At 39.0% G+C, this 22,430-nt stretch overlaps 2 protein-coding genes across 4 annotated transcripts in view; both read left to right on the top strand.

The window, feature by feature from the left end:
• LOC128736436 (tyrosine-protein kinase receptor torso-like) overlaps positions 1-611 on the top strand; it is a 53,166-nt gene extending 52,555 nt beyond the window's left edge. The window contains exons 13-15 of the mRNA XM_053830919.1: positions 35-292; positions 356-505; positions 560-611. Coding sequence (XP_053686894.1) covers positions 35-292; positions 356-505; positions 560-611 — 460 coding nt within the window. The remainder of the gene's footprint in view (positions 1-34; positions 293-355; positions 506-559) is intronic.
• A 5,411-nt stretch (positions 612-6,022) lies between these two features.
• The window catches only part of LOC128733598 (uncharacterized), a 40,601-nt gene continuing 24,193 nt past the window's right edge, over positions 6,023-22,430 (top strand). The window contains exons 1-2 of one of the 3 annotated variants that reach the window (XM_053827308.1): positions 6,023-6,471; positions 15,485-15,829. The gene's annotated coding sequence lies outside the window, so the exon portion shown is untranslated. Of the gene's footprint in view, positions 6,483-15,484; positions 15,830-22,430 lie in introns of all 3 variants that reach the window. The other 2 variants (XM_053827307.1, XM_053827309.1) reach the window with 2 other exon arrangements.

Below are 22,430 nucleotides of genomic sequence, written 5' to 3'. Positions count from 1 at the left end.
TGAATTTCATACTCAACTAGTTTTAAATTTACAGCCTTAGCCGAGATATTTATCAGGATAATTTATACCGGAAAACTGGTACTGGAAAGCTCCCCATCAAATGGCTTGCGCTGGAAGCGCTCACCCATCAAGTGTATACATCGCAAAGTGACGTGTGGGCGTACGGTATTCTGCTGTACGAAATTTGTACTCTTGGTGGAAGTCCATACCCTCTACTGTCGACGAGCGATTTAATTATCGAACTCAAGAGAGGCTACCGGATGGAAATTCCTGCGGGTTGCAGTAGAGAACTGTACATTTTAGAATTCAAATAGAATTTTTTCCAAAAGTGCTTAACTTGTGTACATTATTTCAGATACGACATGATGTTGTCCTGCTGGAATGCGTTACCCGTTGATCGTCCCACGTTTCCCGGCATTCAGTCGCGACTGGAAGAGCTGATAGGGCAGAGTAAAGAAACCGACACACCGTTGATTGATCTAAATGCTATAATTGACTCGCAAAAGTAAGTTATCGTAATATTTTTTCTTGTAATACTGATTACGATTCTATTTTGTAGTGCTCAGCAAACTTCCAGGGAAAATTCCTACCTAAAGCCTGTGGAGTATTAGGAGGATCAAACGTGGCAGAAGATTTTGGTGGCCAATAGATTCCTATTTTGTGTCAATAAAATTATAGTGGTTAACCGTTATATCCTTAGACATTCGAATTGTACGTTGAACTGAATATAGCGCGAACAGTTTTTTTTTAAATGCAAAAAGGTTATTCAATATTAGGTAATAAATGAAAGAAATTTTCACATTCTCTTACTTCACAATGTTTGATTTTACATTTAAAAGACTTTGTGTATTAAAGACATTGGTTTTTTACTCACGCAAATCACTGTTTTCTTTAACTTAGAAAGCAAAGGCTTAAAAGCTAAACCGTTCCACTAAACGCCTACAGTCGATGCGGGAACAAAATGCATTATTGATTCTACCGCACCTAGAGAGCGCTAGTAGAAACCTTCGGACCTTCATTTATGTTTCGACGTACCGGCGGTCCTGTATGATAGGAAAAAAATCGGAATTTCATTAATGGAAGAAACGGAAACAATTGCAAAACCGGTTAAGACCTAGGACTCTAGACCGGCATGCTCTTACCTGCCCATGTTAGCGTTTATGTAGTGGTATCCGACCACTAGCAGAAACAGAAATACGCCCAGAACATTGCAAAACACGGCCAGTTGAACGTCGGAAATCATTGTCAGCTGAAGACATGAAATTAATCGAAAAAATTAATAAATACAACTTGATTGTTTGCATTTTGCTACCGAAAATTACACGTCATGCACTTGTCATGAAGCAAACAGTACTCCATTGTACTGTATATATTTATTCCTAAAACAAACAACTGTGGATACTTACCTTTGAAAGTGTTCAGAAGTTGAATTATTATCAATTGTTCAATGAAAATTGAAAATCGAAATAGTGTAATTCTAAAACTTACTAAATTATCCAATCTCCGGCCTAAAACGCGACTTGCAGCAAGTTGAACTCACCAATCAAAAAAACATTGAAACGTCATCAAAATTTTTGTTCAGTGGTGTGTGCACTATGCAGAACAAGCTACACTGAAACAAAAGTATCCCGAATTACACCTTCAGTGAATGAGCACATGCCGCCCAGTTGGCTTCGAGGTACGATGCTGGTCTAACAAACCAGTCGTCGTATGTTCGAATCGTCTAGGCGGTGCTGCTAGGTAGAGTCAGTAGGATTGTTGCACTAGCCCCGTAACTGTCCTGTACTCTAACAGCCGGCTGCGAAGTCTGTCGATAAAGAAGGGTAATGTCTAAAGACGGTTTATGCCCAAGGCTTTGGTTTGTGAATGAGCACATGAACATGAATAAAGTTTGAGGCTGGAATAATGGGAATAACATGCACGTTCCCCACGTCACCACACATAAGTTTTAAAAATTTGAGTGAAGAAGTCAAACAAACGAAGGTCCATGGCATTTATTTAAGGAATAAATAAATTATAAAGTGTAAAGTACCGTGGACCCCCGTTCGTTTGACCATTTTTAATCTGAACACTTTTTAATTTGAACTCCGTTGGTTTGCACGACGTGCAAATTAAAAATGGTTCAAATGTCATTCTCAACATGACATTATTTGTTCGATTCGTTTGTACAGTGGACCCCCGTTCGTTTGAACGATTCCTCATGCAAACTAACGGGGTTACTTTTTAATTTGAACAACTGGTAACCCGAAATATGCTGAAACCTGTGTGAACTGGTCGCCCTGCTCTTTGTTATTGTTTTGTTGGATTGTTTTAGTTGGCAGTTGCAAGCGCGAATATTGCATTTTCCGATCGGATTTCTATCTTAATCGTTAGGAAAACGAAATGTGAAACCGATTAAACACGCTAGGTCAGTACAAACAAATTGTGTTTATGTGCATTGTCTTCATAAACAAATGATGTCATGTTGAGAATGACGTTTGAACCATTTTTAATTTGCACGTCGTGCAAACCAACGGGGTTCAAATTAAAAAGTGTTCAGATTAAAAATGGTCAAACGAACGGGGGTCCACGGTACTGACCTAGCGTGTTTAATCGGTTTCACATTTCGTTTTCCTAACGATTAAGAGAGAAATCCGATCGGAAAATGCAATATTCGCACTTGCAACTGCCAACTAAAACAAACCACCAAAACAATAACAAAGATCAGGGCGGCCAGTTCACACAGGTTTCAGCATATTTCGGGTTACCAGTTGTTCAAATTAAAAAGTAACCCCGTTCGTTTGCATGAGGAATCGTTCAAACGAACGGGGGTCCACTGTATAAAGTGTCATTAAAGTTATTGATGTTATTGGCTGATATGTATCACGTACCTTTTATTCCACACATGCTCTCAGTGGTGCTACTGATACGTTTGTACGACGATTATTCGGCTCGTATTCCACTTTTCCTCTTAGCAATGTAGCTGATGCGTTTGGGAAACTTTCATTCCACACTTATTCCGCTTTTATTCCACACTTGCTCTCAACAATAATGCTGATACCGAGGCAGATACGTTTGCGCAACGCTCATTCCACACTTATTCCACACTTGTGAAAGGTGAAAGGTGAAAGTCATGGCGAGTAACCGTCGGCATCATCTCTGATTTCATCCCTTTGTTTTGTCGGCCCGGCAGATATAGACCAATAAGTAAGTAAGTTTTGGCCCGGAACAGGGATGATTCCTCCTCAGAATAAAAAAAGAGTAGAGAAAAACTCACACTTTACTCAGTCGCGATTTATGTTGCTACGTTTTGTTTGAACTTTTCTCTTTTTACTGTTCGCGATTGCTCAGCAACCTGCTCATTGTTCTTCTCATTGAGGAATAAACTGAGCAACAAAGTGTCAATACACTTTTTTACTGCCCACTTTTTTACAGTGCAAAAAATGTTGCATATGACGATGGTGGATGATTAGATATGGGCATATGGCAACAAATACCGTGACCCCCGTTCGTTTGACCGTTTTTAATCTGAACACTTTTTAATTTGAACCCCGTTGGTTTGCACGACGTGCAAACTAAAAATGGTTCAAATGTCATTCTCAATATGACACCTTTTGCTTATGCAGACAATGCACATAAACACGATTTGTTTGTACTGATCGAGCGTGTTTAATCTGTTTCACATTTTGTTTTCCCAACGATTATGGTAGAAATCCGATAGGAAAATGAAATATTCGCTGCTCGCAGCTGCCAACTGAATCAAACCACCAAAACAATAACAAAGAGCAGGGCAGCCAGTCCACACGAACTTCAGCATATTTAGGGTTACTAGTTGTTCAAATTAAAAACTAACCCCGTTAGTTTGCATAAGGAATCGTTCAAACGAACGGGGGTCCACTGTATTGCAAATTATCGTATCAAAGAGTACTCACGATCCAGTTGCCTACGATAATATTCATGCTTTAGTTTTCCCGCTAGTCTCTCTGAACAATAAAAAACGCACAACAACCTAGATAGTTTGATTCGATTCAGTTCATGAATGGAGAAGTCCTGAGAATATTGTCGTTTGATTTAGCATACTCTCACTCGGGCAACGAATCGAGTTGTCGTTTCGAAGCACGGTTATCACTCGGCAACCGATCCAAACTGTGTGGATCGTTAGGTATATTTTTTAATTTTTTCTGCTTACTGCTCATGTGCTACCGCAGCACAGAATACTATGATATTTTTGTTTCAATTGCAGACCCGAATGCTTTCAACGAAGCACGAGGTTAGATTTAAATTTCCTCATGCCTATGGTTCTAAAAAGCGCGCGGTTTCAAAAATTTATTGGTAACCCTCACTAAGAACATTTTCTGGCGGGAACAATGTGAACAGTGTGTACATTTACTCAACGAATTAACATGATTAATAAAGATTCGGATGTATCGGAAAAGTTGCTTTCAGGATAACACGATCCCTATCTTCTGATGCCATGTTGTTAGGTTATAGTTCGTTATATAATTTGAAACTGAAGGTAATTGTTCGAATAATACGGCCATTTTATGGGCGATAGATTATCATTTTTCGCATGCAGCGATGTAAATTTGAAAATTTGGTCCTTGATTAATTTTGGCATAACCCCGAACAAATGCTTTGCTATGCTTTGAACGGAGTACGTTTTGTTTTAAATTTCCCTACGTATCACATCTCTAGGATAAAAGGCGTGTATTTTCCATTGACAAATCCAATGTATGCTACTATGCTTACGCTGTGACCCGCGTTGTTTTGAGTCCAACCAGCAAAGTTTCAGCCATTCTAGCTCGTTCTCTGATCAAAACTTATTTGTACTCGCGAACGACTGGCGAGTGACGCCAGCCGAGCTTCAAAGCCACCCGAACCACATAGTATTTTTCGTTGAGTGAATTCGCAATGTAGGACTAGCAAATCATTCTTTTAAGAATCGATGGTAGAGTTGATCGCTATTTAGCATATGGCAAATTTTCCATTGGTTTCTTACTCGCTTGCTGATTGTTATCGGTGCTGTATCACGCTTTTTTCGAAAACTCGCAACAATGTAATTCCCCCTGCCGTTGCTTGCTGCAGTTTATATTTATATTTCTTTTTATTTTTGGTCTGTTTCTCATTGCGTGGATGTAGTTCTCATTTGTGGTAGCAGTTCTGCTCATTGTGTTAAATGAAAAAAGTTGCACTTTTTGCACAATGAGTGAGGAAATGGCAAGCCTGGCGCGGACGGTGCTCTCCCGAGCTTGCTTTTTGTTTACAACTTGTCTAGCTGGATTACGGTGACCGAATTTAATGCTTGATTCGAGTATATTCTGCACCACTCATGTCCAACTGGGTGATTCTCCGATGCTCCGCCTGTATGATGGACACAACTCGTATACCAAGAATTCATCCTTTCTTGAGCGAGTGCTACGTGACTGTTGTGACTTTACCCTACCAGTGCAGCCATAAGCTTCAGCCTAATGACGTACACACTTAAAAAAAAGTGCCGTAGTCAGCAAAATTTGCCGAGATTTGGACAGCCGAGCGTTCGGTGAAAATTTCAGGAGGCACTGATAACTGTTTCTTTCGAAAGCAGCCGTAGGCTACCTTAACGCAAATCTTGATAAAGGATATGCACCTTAAGGAAATCACAATCAGTAAGCTATTTGGATTTGTATAGAGGCAAATGGCCCAAAGATTCGTTTTTAAAGACAATGATTTCGCCCCTGCTGATGTTACGAATATTCTCTTAGACTCTGATGTAATTCCAGACACCCTTTAATTAAGTTTTAGAATAACGAACTTACGTTTGGTACTTACTTATTCTATTTTAAGGAGCTCAGCCATTAAAGCAATGAAATTGTTACCGAATTTTCAGTTTGCGCCCACTGTACCCAGCGGTGTAAGCCTAGCTGAATATTTTTGTTTCCTCCCGTCATCAACGCGCAGTCCGCAAGACATTTTTTTGTCTTCACGCCCGCAATCGAGATATGCAATCTGTCAGAGTTTTTCGAATAATCGATTTCTGGCTCTCTTCGTGCGAAGTGTAATATTTCTGTGCGGTGCGATTTGTCCCTTAAAAATAGCGAGATATTCTAGTTGGTATCGGATTATAAACTAACGCAGTGACCTTGGGACAAAATTTCGAATATTTTGCTAGTTTTTATTTCCTTCGGTAGACAATCTGCTGAAGAAAGGGTGACGGAAAAGAAAAAGTTTATCTTTGAATGATTTATCTGCCGTCTTGAAAACCTGCTGCTTTGTAGAGTCGGTGGTAATAGTATTTGGTGTGAGTGCGTAATGGAAAAAGCCAAACTACAACCTGAAGTGAGTGCGGTATCAAGAGAAAAGTGAAATCATTCCGGAGGCGATTTTCTGCTGATTTTCGATAAACCATCGCCAAAGGAAATCTGCAACGGTGCAGGTGTCAACTGCGACGGAATAGCGACGGAGATTTATTATCGATTGGAGCTGACGCATTGTTCTCCGTTCTCAGACAGGCAGGTGAATATTGTGTAAGAATAACATTGCATTATAGTGGCAAGCGCATAGTATCACATCACACAAGACTTGGCTTAGCTAGATAGGAGGATTATCGATTCGTCAGCTCGCTATCTCGCACAATTGAAGGGGGTGGGATCGGTTTGATCATTGTGATTTTGAGCTATTGATTGATCGGATGAGTTGTCCGTATTGAGGTCAATAATACTTTTCGTTGCTCGTGCCGGGCGCTATGCAGTGTGTTTAAAATAAATAGCGTTTACTTTTGCGGTGTTGGCAAAATAGCGACCGACTCAACCGATGAATTGAAAACAGTAAAAACCTGCGAGACATTAGGAATACAATAAAAAGGCAGTCAAGTTAATTTGGTGCTTATCTGGTTTTAACAAATCGTTGAGCATTTCAACGCAATTGATCGTTTCCTTTTTCAATATTTATAGTTAGTATCGATTTCCGAAGCTAATCGTTACAATAAATTCGAGCAGTGAATGGCTACGACTTGACGGTTTGCCAGGCACTTAATTAGAAAAGTAACCAGTTACCTGGATGTAATAAGGAAGCCGCAAGTTTTTTTAAGATACGAAAATTTATTTTAAAGCTGGTATGAATAATTCAAATTGATTAATATTATGTTGAATCAATATTGTGTGCGGTGTACTAAATTGAAACCATTGGCAAAGTATTTCATTATGATTCCGAGCACAAACATTGTTCGCTTTCGCCGCCGTTCCCAATTTCATACGTTTGAAGTCGTTTTTGTTTTATCGAATTTCGGTTTTGACCTATCGAAATGATAATTGGACAGACTAATCTGTACTATTTTCTGCCAAACTAATTAACCAGCGATGTGTTTTGATTTGCACGCATCGTTGGTCCTGTTTTCCTTTCCTTTCTTGTGTACTCGCGCTTCTCCGAGTTAAAAATACGGATGGTGGCCCCCAAAAACACAACACCTTGAATGTGTGTCGCAAACTTGTCCGCGTCTTCATCAGACATGTGTATACTATCTTGACCGGCGCAATACGCGACCGAAACGATCGGATCGGTCGTTCAACATCCATGAGCAAGCAATCATCGGTTGTCAGCTAGCTGGTTCACGCGATTCGGTGTTGCCCATCCCATCGGATGAGCAATGACTGCAAGCACATGGATGGTGCTAAAGCCGAAGGTATAATCCTCTATGTTTTCTGTCTGCTTCGCGGAGGGATGGATGATGTCATGCTTTTTGCTTCTTGGAACTCATCGATGCTGCTAAGTTTTTCTTTTACCATATTTGTATGCTTAATGAGGGAGAGAGGAAGAAAAAAGTTTGGATCCGCTGAAGGGATTCGCAAACAGGTTCCATGTTTGACTGTTCACTCTATTTGATGCTTTATTCTTTTGGTTTGGATGAATGATGTTCAATATGTACAGCCTCTTTTCAACCCACGCGTTCTGGGCAACGATTGAAAAGATTTTAACTTTTTTAGAATTAGGCTGTAATTACAGATCACAATTATAATTTCTGATATCCGATTTAGGATTATCATAAATTTATATTTATTGAGACGCCCTTGGTATATTATTGTTGTGTATAATGGAAGGTTGTTGTTTATTTTTGTCCAGACAAAAATTTCCTAAACATGAAAATTTACATTCTTTATAAGAAAAATGTCAAACTTTCTTTTTGAAAAAAACCCCTTTTCAATAATCATTAAAATTGTTGATATAAATAATTGACCTATTTTAGACCCAATTAATGATGAATTTTTGAAATACAGTTGAGGCACCTACAATCTAATTCCAATTAATGAGCCCCGCATTTGACCTTCCAAAAAAAAAGAAATAAATAAATAAAAAAACGATTTTATTTTGAATTATTCTTTGGATTGTAACGATTGGTGTTTAGCTTGTGAAGCACTTAACCCTCTAACGGGTAAGACCGTCTGTAGACGGCCTTCGCTTTTGGTGCTCCAGAGTTGCATACGAAATTTGTTTTGAATTGACAATACGCAAAATGTGTTCAGAACAGATTTCTTGGCATTTTGATATTAATTTCACAACATTCTGACTATGCATTCAAAAGATATCATCTTTCAAAAACAAAAATTCCGAAAAATTTCGAAAATAATTAATGCGCGAATATTCCCCTTTTTACTTTTGGAGAAAAAGGATATCTAGAACAAAATGATTGACCTTATAATTTTTCTATGAGTAAATTTCATGCTTTATTTCAATTTTGTAACGTATTTGAATTGAAAAAATATCTGGGTAGAGCGTTAGACATGAAAAACGAAACAGAGAAATTGGACTTTTTGTAACCTAGCGCTTATCCAGATAATTATTTTTGCATGAAAATCAGAACTTAAGGTTCTTTTGAGTGCACTTTCATGATAAAACAGTCATTAGCTTGATCGCATAGTTTTTACGATGTTGCCCGTTAGAGGGTTAAATTCGATTGGCGGAAGAAGCAATGGTAGCTTTCAGATCAAGACAAAATGTTTAATTTTCTTAACCGTGGCTTTAATTAAACGCCAGCAATGAGGCAGTGAACTCGATGGGTAATCGTCTATGACATTATTGGGTTCGAGAAGATATAACATGATAAATGGCAGCTAAAAGTTAATGAGTCGTATCAAACATCTTCGCAAGTTAGTAGGTGGTCGGGATTCGTTCAAGGCAAAATCCGACAAATTCTCCGTGCAATCTGTTTAGTGTAAATTAAATGCCGTGATTGCTGTTAACGCAATGCGGGTTATCCGCAAGTTTGTTAGTCAGTTATTCAAAGTATTTCAAAATTATTACGGAGTATTACCGTATGCAACCAGCCAATCTTGTGGAATAATACCTAGATTCAATTTTTTCTTAAATGCAACAAGCATCTCTTAGCAACAGGTCACGATTAACCTGAAACCTATTTAAAAGAAATTTAACATGTTCCTATCCATGCTTGCCGATTTTGCAAATTTTAACACTGTCCTCCCTATCTACATCAAAACATAGCATTTCACCGGTAACTTAAGGTTTCTGCTAATCGCTTCGTATTCTTGGCGCTTGGTAAGGATATGTTCCATCGAGAGCTGTGTTCCACAGTGCTGGCACGCATTATCCTCCCATTTTTCAATCAGCCAACCGTGATTCATCCGGGTATGCCACTTCCGGGTTACATTTCTATTTGAGCCGCTCGGATCTAAGGATGGTTGGTGATATTTCCTTGAATTGCTGAGTCGCAGCTTGCTGAATCCGCAAAGGCGACTGTTCTGTTCCGGCTTAAACCTGACGTCAGAGTCAGAGCTGAAATACAAGGATTTATAGAATGTACGACTGTGTGCTTGCGCAGGAACTATAGACGTTCAAATATATGCATCATGTCCGACAGCCAAGCAGCTCTAAACGCTCTAAAGTCGGCGACATGCACATCAAAACTTGTTTGGGAATGTATTCAATCACTCCAAAAATTGTCTTGTCGTAACCAAGTCAACCTGTACTGCGTCCCAGGTCACTGTGGAATCGATGGAAATGAAAGAGCTGATGCGCTTGCAAGACTCGGATCATCTCATCAATGTGTAGGACCTGAGCCCTTCCTGAGCAAAATCCAGGAGCTTTCGAAGAAAGATCTTAGCATTTATAATGGTCTTATAACAGGACATTGTCCGAGTCGATAGCATCTGAAGCTAATGGGAAAACTTCAAGATGATATATGTCGCTTCTGTGGCATAGAAAAAGAAGACTCGGAACACCTGTTATACCGATGTCCGGCAATTCTCAATAAAAGATTAAGGTTCTTCGAAAGAGGGCTGTAAGAACCCTCTGATATTTGGAGAACATCTCTCAGCGCAGTAGTGCACTTCATCCGAAGTGCATCACCGCGCTGGACAAATGCTATTAGTCAAACTTATCACTTTTGATAGTGGTACGTCATCTTGACAACATAGCTATAATAAAACGGGGGATATATCACAATAGATCAAACAAATGGTCGCAGTGATTAACACGGAAAAAAGTACAATCGCTTTAGATTCGTCAGTAAGAGAGGACAACCATACAACATATAAAGCAAATTCGTCGACATTGATTGTTGATTCTATCAATTATGGCAAAATCCGCACACTATCTTAATCCAGAGAGCCATCCGTGAATACGTGGGTAAAATCCTTCTATTTTCCTCGTTCTAAAGTCGTGAAGAGCACCCTCCCTTACTTGGTGCTTTACCGACTGAATTGACCTTTAATCGATCAGTCTGCTGTTGGCACTGCAGAGTTCCAGTTCCTCCTGATTGGCACTGGAAAGGGTTTCACCGGAGGTAACTCTATGTCAGTAAGCTTCGCAAAAAAAAATTTCAGCTCATCTGGTTATCTGGTTATGGTTCTCCAGCGAAATTGGATAGTGCTGTTTGTTTCTCTAGCTTGGATGATTTGTCGACAAGTTTCTGCATCTGGAAAGGAAGTTCTCCGGATTCAGCACATATTGCTAACACCGGACTGGTTCGGAAGGCTCTGGAAGCTATTCCGGGTTATTCAGGATGTCATTGTAGGTTGGTTCTATTATTTTGCGGACACCATTCTCGCTTCTGCTGACATTGTCCCATCCATGGAAAATGACCGGAAGGATTGTAGCCCTGGCAATGTACATCAACGTCTTTCTCGTTCCTCCTGGAATCCTCCCTAGAATTCCTAGTCCTAGAATTCGCAGCCGTTGTATTCGGCTTTTGCACCTCGATCTTGACGTGGGTTTCGAATCGGAAAGTTTTAGTTAGCGTTACTCCTAAAACTTTCACGCTTTTCACTTCGGTTTCGGTGATACTCTTCCCGTCTAGAAGAATTTCCTGAAGTTTTTCGTGCTTCTGTTTTCGACAAATATGCAGGCTATAAAAAACCCCATTTCGACCGGCCATATGGATACATATTTCATGGGCTTTTGGAGCACCCACTAACAGCTTTGATATTTAGTTCGGATATGAGTAGAATTATGTCACCGGCGTAGATGAAGATTTTCGCTCCATTTGGAATCCCGTTGAAGATAGGGTTCGTACCGATAACGGAGAGAGTCAGTCGAACCTTGTGGAACGTCGTTAGACGGTCACTCGGAAGAAGCTACGTACATAGTATAACATGCGCCCAGAGATGCCCTATCGTTCAAGCTGTCGAATAATCGCCTTGTCGCATTCTGTCGTACACTTTGCTTATGTCCAGAGCAACCAGTTCACTATGTTTCTTCCTCGGCCTTAGTATGGGTTCCGCCTCAATGCTCCATACCGGGCAATGAATAGATTGACTCATTTGCTAAGGTAAATGTGTTTGAAAGTGTGTGTTATTCATGATAGCCTACATTGAATTTTCTCTTGATGGCTAACTTCTTGGCCAGGGATGGTTCGATCACTTTGACTCAATTTTGATTCATTTGAGAATACCGTCTCAGCCGAGCAAAATTTGACAAAGTTATATATAAGACATTTATAGAACAAGTTATTATCTACAATTTTGTTGAATAAAGTTTTGCTGTATCTTTTTTAGTTACGGCGCTACAATGCTAGTAACTCTTTAGTGACTAAATGAACATTCACTTAGTCAATAAAGAGGGGTGCACGACGTTAGGCATACGGATGATAGGCATGCGGACATTAAGCATAATGGACGTTAGGCATAACGGGCGGTAGGCATAATGGATGATAGGCATAATGGACGATAGGCATAATGGATGATAGGCATAATGGACCATAGGCATAATTTAAAAAAAAAATCGCTTTCCTGCGAATACGCACTTGAGTCAATCATCACAATATAATAAGAACCGGAACCACCCATTCAACATAAAGTCAATTAGCATAATGCTGCTTGGTATTACGTCGTTTGTCATAAAAACATCCGTGGGACCATTTGGCAGAAAAACATATAGCGTAACGGCTTTTAGTATAATCCCGTGAAAAATGTTTTACGACTTTTCACAGACGATTCAAACGAGATGGGCGCAAACCGCGAAGGTTACCGGCGAGCCACCGTCGAAAGTGACGGCCACTGCGGAGGCGGCTTCCACAGAAATCAAGTTCTAGGTTTATTCGCTTTCCTAGGTCTACCGACTTTATTAGTTTTCCCTACCCCTCGCATCGACTCACGAAGCTGGTATCGAATGGTCGAATAACAAATAACCGAAATGTCCGAATTTCAACAACTGCCACCGAAGGCCGAAATTGTATTTGACCCTTATTTGACCGAATCATAAAAGGTCGAAACACGAAGGCCAAGCCCCTACTTGATTAAAACTTGTCGATAACTTTTATTTAGAGAAATATCAAATGAAGGTAAAATAGCATTTCGTAAAACACTGGCACCTTAGTCTAAACACTCTGTACCTTATATTTTATTTTGGTAATTATTGGTAGTACTGTTTCTTTCTCTTAGGCGCAAATGAGTTACACAGCAGAGATACAAAGCTGAAACTTTCAGGAAAGTTTTGTTTTGGATCAACTAAGAAAATAACCGCAGAGATGCATTTTCATAATGCATAATTTTTTCCCTACGTCCCGCAACGCTACGCCGAAAAATGCAAACGCGGCAAAAACAAGGCGATCTGATTTTTTCCCAATCTTTCTTTGTTTCTAAAGGTCTAAAGGCAGCGCTCCTGCAGAAATCACCTCTATTTAGGGGCATGCGTTTTCCTAGGTTTACTGACTAGTAGGGGTTATCACTTAGTTGAGTCCGAACGAGCGTTAGCGAGTAAGGACAGTATATAGGGCTTTGCACACTAACCCATTCGCGTCTTCTGGGGGCACGCGTTGCATCAAAACAGCTGGGATTCAATAGCAATTATTACAGAAACTATAGTTTAACTACGGTTTTCATTGCTATTATCATTTATTTTGTACGAACAGTGAATAAACCTATTCATTAATTGTAGTTAGAAAAATGGGTCAGAAAAATATTATTGAATATCAGAATATTGTCAATCACATTCGTCCCTTCGTGATTCGGCCATATGTGTTTCGGCAATTTGTGACTCGGCTATTCGTATATCAGTCATTTTTATTCTGCCAATAAATATACATCATTTGTTATTCCGTCTAGTTTCGAGTTCCGGCCATACGTGAAACGCCATTTGTGTTTCAGTCACTCGTATGCAATTTGACTATACCATATGCAATGCACTTTTAAACTGAGTTGATTAGACCGCTTACAAGCTGACGGCAGATTGTCTAACGTCCGTTATGCCTTCCGCAGGTACATTTCTATTACCCGTGTAGATCTACCGCAATAGATCTAAGTGCAGAGGTCTCGTATCCTATAAACAAAAAAATTGTCCATTATGCCTATCGTACATTATGCCTATCGTCCATTAAGCCTAACGTTCATTATGCCTAACGTATTTATGCCTAACGTCTATTATGCTTATCGTCCGTATACCTAGCGTCCGTATGCCTATCGTGTAGCACCGTAATACAAAAGATACAGCAAAACTTTATTCAGCAAAATTGTAGATAATAACTTATAACTTGTTCTATAAATGATTTATATATCACATTGTCAAATTTTGCTCCGCTGAGACGGTACTGTCAAATGAATCAAAATTAAGTCAAAGTGCCTCGATGAGATGGACTAGTTTATCTGGAACTCTTGTACGCCTAAGTGCGCCCCAGATGTTTTCGTGGTTGAGTCGGTCGAACGCCTTTCGAAGTCAACGAACACCAGCAGAAGAGAGTCCTGGAATTCGTTGGTCTGCTCCAATATATGCGGAGCGTTGTGATATGGTCTACACATGATCGGCCAGCACGGAATCCAACTTGCTGCCGCCGGAGAGTAGCGTCGATCTTCTCCTGAATCCGGTTGAGAATTACCTTACAGAGTTCTTTGAGAGTAATAGAGAGCAACGTGATGCCACGCCAGTTATCGCATTCAGTTAGGTCTCCTTTCTTAGGGACTTTGACCAATATGCCCTGCATCCTGTCTACCGGAATAGTTGCGGTTTCTCATATATTGCTGAAAAGCTGATGCATCATCTGGGCTGACGAAGATGGGTCGGCATTGAGCATTTCGGCTGAAATACAGTCTATCCCTGGCGCTCTATTGGATTTCATACTCTTGATGGCTGCTACAATTTCATCCAGCAATGGTACTTCCGCTCCGAGTTAACGCGATTAATTCGACGAACTGTAGGCGTCATACGTTGCTACTTTTTAATTTTTTTATTTTATTTTGTCGTCAATCCATAGTAGACGTTTTACATTAGTTATGCTAATATGTTATACATAATTGTAATATTTCTACACTGCCGCTATTCGCATTACAGTCCCATTTATATAGGAAACTCCATAGAAAGTGTGACGGTTATGCGAATAGCGGCAGTACAGTACAATCTACAGAGAAACTTGAACAATGTAATTTTTAATTACATATTATTGTTTACATTTTTTTCTTTTAACGCATAGAAATAATGTATTGTTTTAATTTTGATTCAGACATGGTAAAGTCTCTATTTTCTCAATGTTGTAGGCAAATTTGTAGGCAATCATCATCTCTCAATGATGAATGACAATGAGAGATTTTCTTCTTGCTTATATAGCTGATTTTATTCAACCTGTGGCTGAACTATGGTTTAGTTTTAGAAATAAAATCCCTTTTTCACCTCTTAAACATCTAAACCTGGTAATTTTATCAAGCCTCGGGCTTGTTAATAGCTGCTTTCAAAGCTGCAATGAAATTTAATAAAGGGTTTTACTTTACGCGCTTTAAATTCTGATCCATAGGTACTCACTGTATGATCCGTCCCATCTGCTTCTGCAGGACAGACAGTGAAAATATCTTCACACCTTAAGCAGTCGATAAATTCGATAACTGAAATATATTTTTGCTGCAAATCGAATGGCAAAATTCTATGATCTGACAATACGTGTGCTGTGAGCCGAATTAAATCTTGGTGGTAGTTTGTAAAGCCACTTGAACGAATACGGGCATTGTCATGCTACGTGCTAGATGGTTTAATTCACATGCAATGCATGAATCTGTCCAAAAATTAACCCCGTCTAACACGTCGTTCTATATTTCAGTTCAAGATAAGTGATAAACGAAAAAGCTCGCATCCGTGTACCCTGGTGGATAACAATTTTTCCGACTTACATTCGAAATAAAATGGCATCACCGGTAGATGGACTAACATCTACTCTTCCTAACCTCAATGCTCGTATGGCACATCTTTACGAAACAAAAATGTGGGCTGATGTAGAATTCTTGGTTGGAACTCAACCGAATGCAGTGAAATTCAGCGCACATAAATGCATACTTTCTGCATCGTCACCGGTTTTCGAGGCCATGTTCAAAAGTACGTTTGTCGAGAACAATGGCCTGGTTAATATATCGGATGTTAACCCAGTGGAGTTCGAGAAATTTCTGAGGTATGTTAGGTTTTACGATTTAAATATGCCAGTAGTAGAAAAAATTGATTTCCGTTGTCTTGTTTTATAGATTCATTTATACTGACACTCATGGTATAAACTCAGTGAATGAAGCTTTTATACTATTTAATGTCGGGAAGAAGTACATGATGAATAGTCTTGCGGAGCAATGCATTGCGTTCATGGAGTCTGCTATCAATCCGCAAAATGTTTGTGAAGTTTATGAATTCGGCAAATTTCACGAGCAACCTGGATTAACGGCTTCATGCTGGAAAATGATGACAACTCGCACAACAGAAGTGATCCAATCAGAATCATTCATGAATTGCAATCTTGAAACACTGATTGAACTCTTTGAACAAAAGCGACTAGGAATTAATTCTGAATTGGACCTTTTTCATGCTCTAGAAAAATATGCTACAATCAATGCAGAAAAGGTTGATTTGGAGCCAGGGTGTAGTGATTCACCTGCTGTATCCGTGGTCGATTCTGAACCGATGGACAATAATGCTGCATTCGAAACCACTATTGAGACTCCGGTGGATGCCGTTGGCACATCGATTCCTCAGAAGAAACCTCATACAATTCACGATGCTGTTAAACTTATTCGTTGGTTAACTTTGCAGCCAGCTGAAGTTGCTCCTTTGATGTCGGGAACCAAGTTATTGACGAGGGATGAAAAATTAGATATTTTACTAAATATTTCTTCACCAAATGCGAACTGTGCTATGCCGATGGGATTTGTTACAACGCGCCAGAGTAGAAAAGCTTTAACCCTCCCCAACCACGCTTCATTCGGAACTTCCATTTTCGGTGAACCCCGGACTCCCCCCGGCACGTTTTCATTTGGTCGGTGTTAAGTCAGACCGAACCAAGTGACAAAACTCTGATTTCGAGAAAAACGCGTTCAAAGTTTGCTGTTCTGTATGGTTTATAAGTATCAATCTTTCGAAATCATCTCATAACTCTGGCTGTTTGCAACATTTATGTTGTCTGATTAGAGCAAAATATAGCTTCGAAAATTCTTGATCGTTTGCTGCTATTAACTCATTTTTTTTTAAATTTTGCGACTTGGTCCAGTCGGATTTAACACCGACCATTTATCTGTAACTGAATCTGAGACGCCAAAAACACTGGGTGGGAAATCATTCCATAGAAAATCAATGGGACGGCCATTGTTGTTTGGGGTACACTATCGAGGGGTTCGCCTTAATGGGGGTACTGTCAAACCCTGAGACCAAGATAGAGATGTCCAGGAGGTGGTAATTGGTGACTTCTAATTGAACTAATGCATTTACTGTTGATTTCTATATCTTTGAGTGTTTATTTTATTTTATAACTAAGGTCTATTTTTTATAACTAAAGTGTGGCTTCAGCAGAGAGGCTGGAGTCGTATCGAGAACTTTTTCGGACTCTACGCGTTCCTTGAGAAGTCAGCTTCAACCTTAACGAGCCGTCTAATACATTGGGCTCCTCTGTTCTTAGCGTCACGTCGATGGCTTGAAGAGAACAGATTTCGCTACACTGTCGTTCGGTATCGTCGTAACTTCCAGGCTTTTGTTAGGCACACTATTAGAATTAGGTAGGACGGGGCAAAGTGTGTCAATGAAGCTTTCTGAGTCCTATGACATTATTCCAAGTTTGAAATATTTTTCTTTCTAACATCTTATCAGTACCTTTTTCTACCAGGGATAAATAATAACCAGCAAGTTATGAGTTTCTATTTAAAAATCATTGAAACTTTTGGCACCGTCGCTTATGCGATACTTCAAAATGGAAAACTAATTATCATTTAAAAATTCAATGTATTTACCCCATATTATAGATAAATTATTTATTTAGGTTTAACGACTGCATAGAAAAGTGTTTTACAGGCTATTTATTTGCAAGCAAGCGTTAATTTTCATGTTTGTTCAAATAACATGCTTCGGGGCAAAGTGTGTCACAGTAGTCTGGGGTGAGGGGTGTAAATGTAAAGCTAGGAAAATATTGCTTTGAAAACGTTTTAAACATCTACTGTTTAATCTAGATTACCTATATGGCACAAGTGTGCATAAAAGAACAACGATTGGAAAAAGAACGTATGAGCTGCTAAATGGACCAAGCGATAAAATGCTTAAAACAACGTGCCGAAAATATTGAATACACGTTGCGGGAATCTGCAAAACTTGCCACTGATTGACTTGAACATGCAGCTACAAGTGTTTTTCACTATTTTTAACTTTACTGGGTCCTACAAATTTAAACCATCCTATTTAAGAACGTGACACTCTGCCCCATTGATTGACACACTTTGCCCCGGTGGTTCTCCACTACTAGAAAAAAAGGCTCTTTTTCAAAGCTCTTGGAAAAATAAAAAAGACATTTTCCAATGCTCATTATTTCCAGGATTGTTTAGAAAATATCCTAAAATGTTAGGTACATAGCGCATTGCGGTAGAAATCCGTATTTTTTAATCTAGCATAGTTTGAGCTTAGGCGACACTCTCTGGCCCGTCTTACCCTACTTATTACATTTACGATTTTGCAAAATATGTAATCATTCGTTATATCAAGTTTTGTATCACATCTGTTACAATATTTGTAATAAAAAGTGAAAATAGAATTGTAAACACTCAAGTCTTTTTACATAGTTTATTTTTACGATTTTTGAATTAATGCGGGTTTTTACATGATTTTTCGAATTAGGTTTTTCGACGATTTTTCGATTTTAAATAGCTTTTCGGTGATTTTTTAATTAATGCGATTCAAAACGATTTTAAAATTAACGGAGATTTACTATGACGTTTTAAGTAAACCTGTGAAAAAAAAGCGTGCGCCATAGCTCCCTTCATCCAATGTGGTTTAAAGGGGTGTGGAAGAAGAAGACATTTCATGATGATTATAATGATTGCGCCACATACCTTCACATACCCCATACATTGCTTTGAGCAAGACGACATAGCTATAAGATAATTGATATTCCAACTAGTTATTCCAACAAAAAAAACGATCTGGCTTCACATACAGATATAGGTAATGAAAATTAAAAAAAAAATCGTTATATCTGTACCCCGCGCGCGAGGTTCAAACTTTGGTAGACTGCTCTTGTATTATTTTTTAATAACTATGAAACAAAATCCACATCACCACCATCGTGGTGAACAGTAATTAAAGTGTTAAGACAGAAATGAAAATAATACCTAAATTTAAAAATATAAATAGAATTTCTAACACAATCGGATAATTTATACAATACTTCGTCAATTACAATCTTCTGTTAATTAGGCAAAATAAATAAATAAGTAAATAAACTCATATGTGTGTGAATTCACAATATAAGTGACATCTTCTTCTATTCTATCTATATCTATACCTATAAAAATGGATTTCTGTCTGTCTGTCTGTCTGTATGTTCCTTATAGAATCGAAAACTGCTAAACCGATCGGCGTGAAAATTTGCATGTAGGGGTTTTAGGGGCCAGGGAAGGTTCTTGTGATGGTTAGAAAGCCCTCCCCCCACTGAGAGGGACAAATACAAATGAAACACAAAGTTCTGCATAACTCGAGAACTAATCAAGCAAACGGAACAAAATTTGGCATGGGGGTTTTTTTGGAGACAAGATTTTTTTCTATGGTGAATGGAAACCCCTCTCCTCTTTACGAGGGAAATTATGACCCCTCTCCCCTTTAAGAGGCGGGGCTCTCATATAAATGAAATACAATTTTTTTCATAACTCGAGAACTAATCAAGTAAATGGAACCAAATTTGGCAGGTGGGTGTTCTTGGAGGCAAGCATTTTTTCAATGGTGAATTAGGACCCCTCCCCACTTTACAAGGGGAGGCTCTCATACAAATGAAATACAAATTTCCTCATAACTCGAGAACTAATCAATCAAAAGGAACCAAATTTGGCATGTGGGTGATTTTGGAGGCAAGAATTTTTTCTATGATGAATTAGGAAACCTTTCCTTTTTAGGAAGGGGGGGCTCCCATACAAATGAAACACAAATTTCCTCATAACTCTAGAACTAATCAACCAAAGGGAACCAAATTTGGCATGTGGAGGGTTTTGGCGGCAGGATTTTTTTTATGATAGTCTGAGACCCCTCACCCCTGTGGTAGGGGGATAAGGACTCTCATGGAAATCAAACATAAATTTTTGCTTAACTCAAAAACTATTCGAACTCGAGGAACTTTTGACTCTTCCATATAACATTAGTCAATAACAAGACCACCAAAAACTATCAATAGTAACGCTAGATGATTCAGGGCGAGACCGCCGCATGCCAGGAGTGTCGCCGGCGACGCGCCGTCGGAAGCGCCGGCCACTGCGAGGGGGTAGTCAGCCCGCAGATTTCCCCTTTAACTAGGTTTATTTATTTTCCTAGGTCTACTGACCTCTATTACTTTCTTTCAATTGGGTCCGAACGAGCGACAGCGAGTAAGGAGAGGATCACCCCTGCGAAATGGTAATTTCCACGAAAAGATTTTCCGTAAAATGGTACATCCCGCGTAAGGTTTTTTTTGCAAAATGGTATTCTGCGAACTCTATATTCCGCGTTATGGTCAACTGAGAAGTGGTGTTCCGCAAAATGGTATTCAGCGAAATGTTAGGTTTATAATCATGGCGAATATTTAAATGATAACCGCTTTATTTTATAACACTAAGCAATGGGAAGAGTTGTTTTCTACTTTACTGTGAGGAGAATTTGTATATTAAACCACCCATGAACTCGAGATTGTGACAAATGTCATCCGAGATTCACGATTTATGTACAACACATAATTTGTGGCAATATGAAGTTTGTCGGGTCAGCTAGTATATATATATAAAAGTGAACGTGAGTATGTAGTAAGCTACCATACCTTACCATAGCTGTCCGATTGCTCGCAGCCCTGCGGCGACAGAAAAGACATCAAGGAATGACAGATTGCGAAAACAAATGTTTAATAAAGATCGATAGATGTCTAGTTCGATTTTTTTCTAAAACGTGGAACTTAATGCTAAAGAAAAATTACTGCTACTATATTCAACGTTAAAGTACTTAAAAACTTATCTAGTGTTCTAAAGCTAAATTAATACTTATTATCTATACTTATCTAGTGAACAATCTGCGTCAAACCTGCTCAATAATTTGCTAACCTAAATTAAGATTTCGTCGATAGAGTGGTAAGGTTAACGATAATGCCAAGAACGAGAATAGTAAATAGCTCACACTTATAATTCAATAAATGAATCTTAAAAAACAGCTTTGACGTGTGAAATAAATAGTCTTTTAAACTCCGCAAATGTTGATGCATGTTTAATGTGTCTTAGCATCGAATTGAAAGCATTTGTTCCTTTGTAAAGTAGTGCATTCTTTGAGCCACATTACAAGAAATTCGAAGTTCTTATTTTATACGCGTTTCTTATATTTGTTCTTTGAAAGTCTCTTCCTCTTTCAATTTGATTACACAAATATTGAGTCTATTGATTGCTTTAAAAATAAACACCACAGTCTAATGAACAACTCGCTGCTTCACTGATAACTAATGCAAAGCGTCCAGCATATAATTCGAGGTAGGAAATTTGTCACATCCTAAAATTAAACGCATTATTTTATACTGCAAGCGCTTAATTTCGCTATTTGTGTTTCATTGGTCAAAACTAAAGTGGAAGGGCAAACTGCAACTGTAGGTGAGCAGAGATGATTGATTTGTATAGCTGCACACTTAAAAAAAGCACCGAAGTCGGCAAAATTTGGCCGAGATTTGGACAGCCGAGCGTTCGGTAAATTTTTTTATGATACCAAATGTTAGTAAAGATCCGTACACGTTGATATGCACCACCGAAATTTTTACCGAACTCCGGCTGTCCAAATCTCGGAAAATTTTGCCGAGTTTTTTTAAGTGTGTGCATTTTACTCCAAATAGTTTATTAGTTTTTCAATGGGCATAGAATTCAATACTGTTTGACTCTGAGACGAACCAGCCCACGGTTGAAAGTCTCATAAATTAAAAAAACGCAAATCTTCATCCAAATGTAAAACGGTTTCGTGCAAATCCCTAGCTGCAATGATATGAACAACGCAGTGTCTTCTGCAAAAAGATTAATATCGCAAAAATGTGAAACGTTACGCATGTCATTAATCATAATAAACAAAAGGGACCCTAATACACTTCCTTGGGGCACACCAAGATTGCTTCCCACCACATTAGCTACAAAATCATTAAAAGCAGTTCTGAATGTTCTCAACAATAAGGGCCTAGATGTTGTTTCACATCCAAGAAAACAGCAACTATTGTGTCCTTCTGGTCTAAGTAGTCTTTCCATTTTTTTATTCGTGTCTTCTTTTCATGCTAAAAGTCGTTGCCAATAATCCGGATCCATTTCTGTTTTAATTTTCTGTAACGTTTTTAGTTTGCGGCTACAGTAGGTTGTTAGCCTAACCTAAGGTCCCTATCCCGCTGACGGGGCTGTCAACTTAAAGGGGGCGGGACAACCAGGGTTGCGTGCCCCAGCCAGCATCACGTGGAGGTAGGGATGGGAGTTTGTGAACAGCGGTGGTTTGCACATGTTCTAATTTTCGACGATCTCTGTCCTCCTTCGGCCGCTCCTCACAACATTTCTTCATACAAT

Source organism: Sabethes cyaneus, chromosome 2, assembly GCF_943734655.1.
Source record: "Sabethes cyaneus chromosome 2, idSabCyanKW18_F2, whole genome shotgun sequence".
Lineage (NCBI taxonomy): Eukaryota > Metazoa > Arthropoda > Insecta > Diptera > Culicidae > Sabethes > Sabethes cyaneus.
This window is presented reverse-complemented; position numbering and strand designations above follow the sequence as displayed.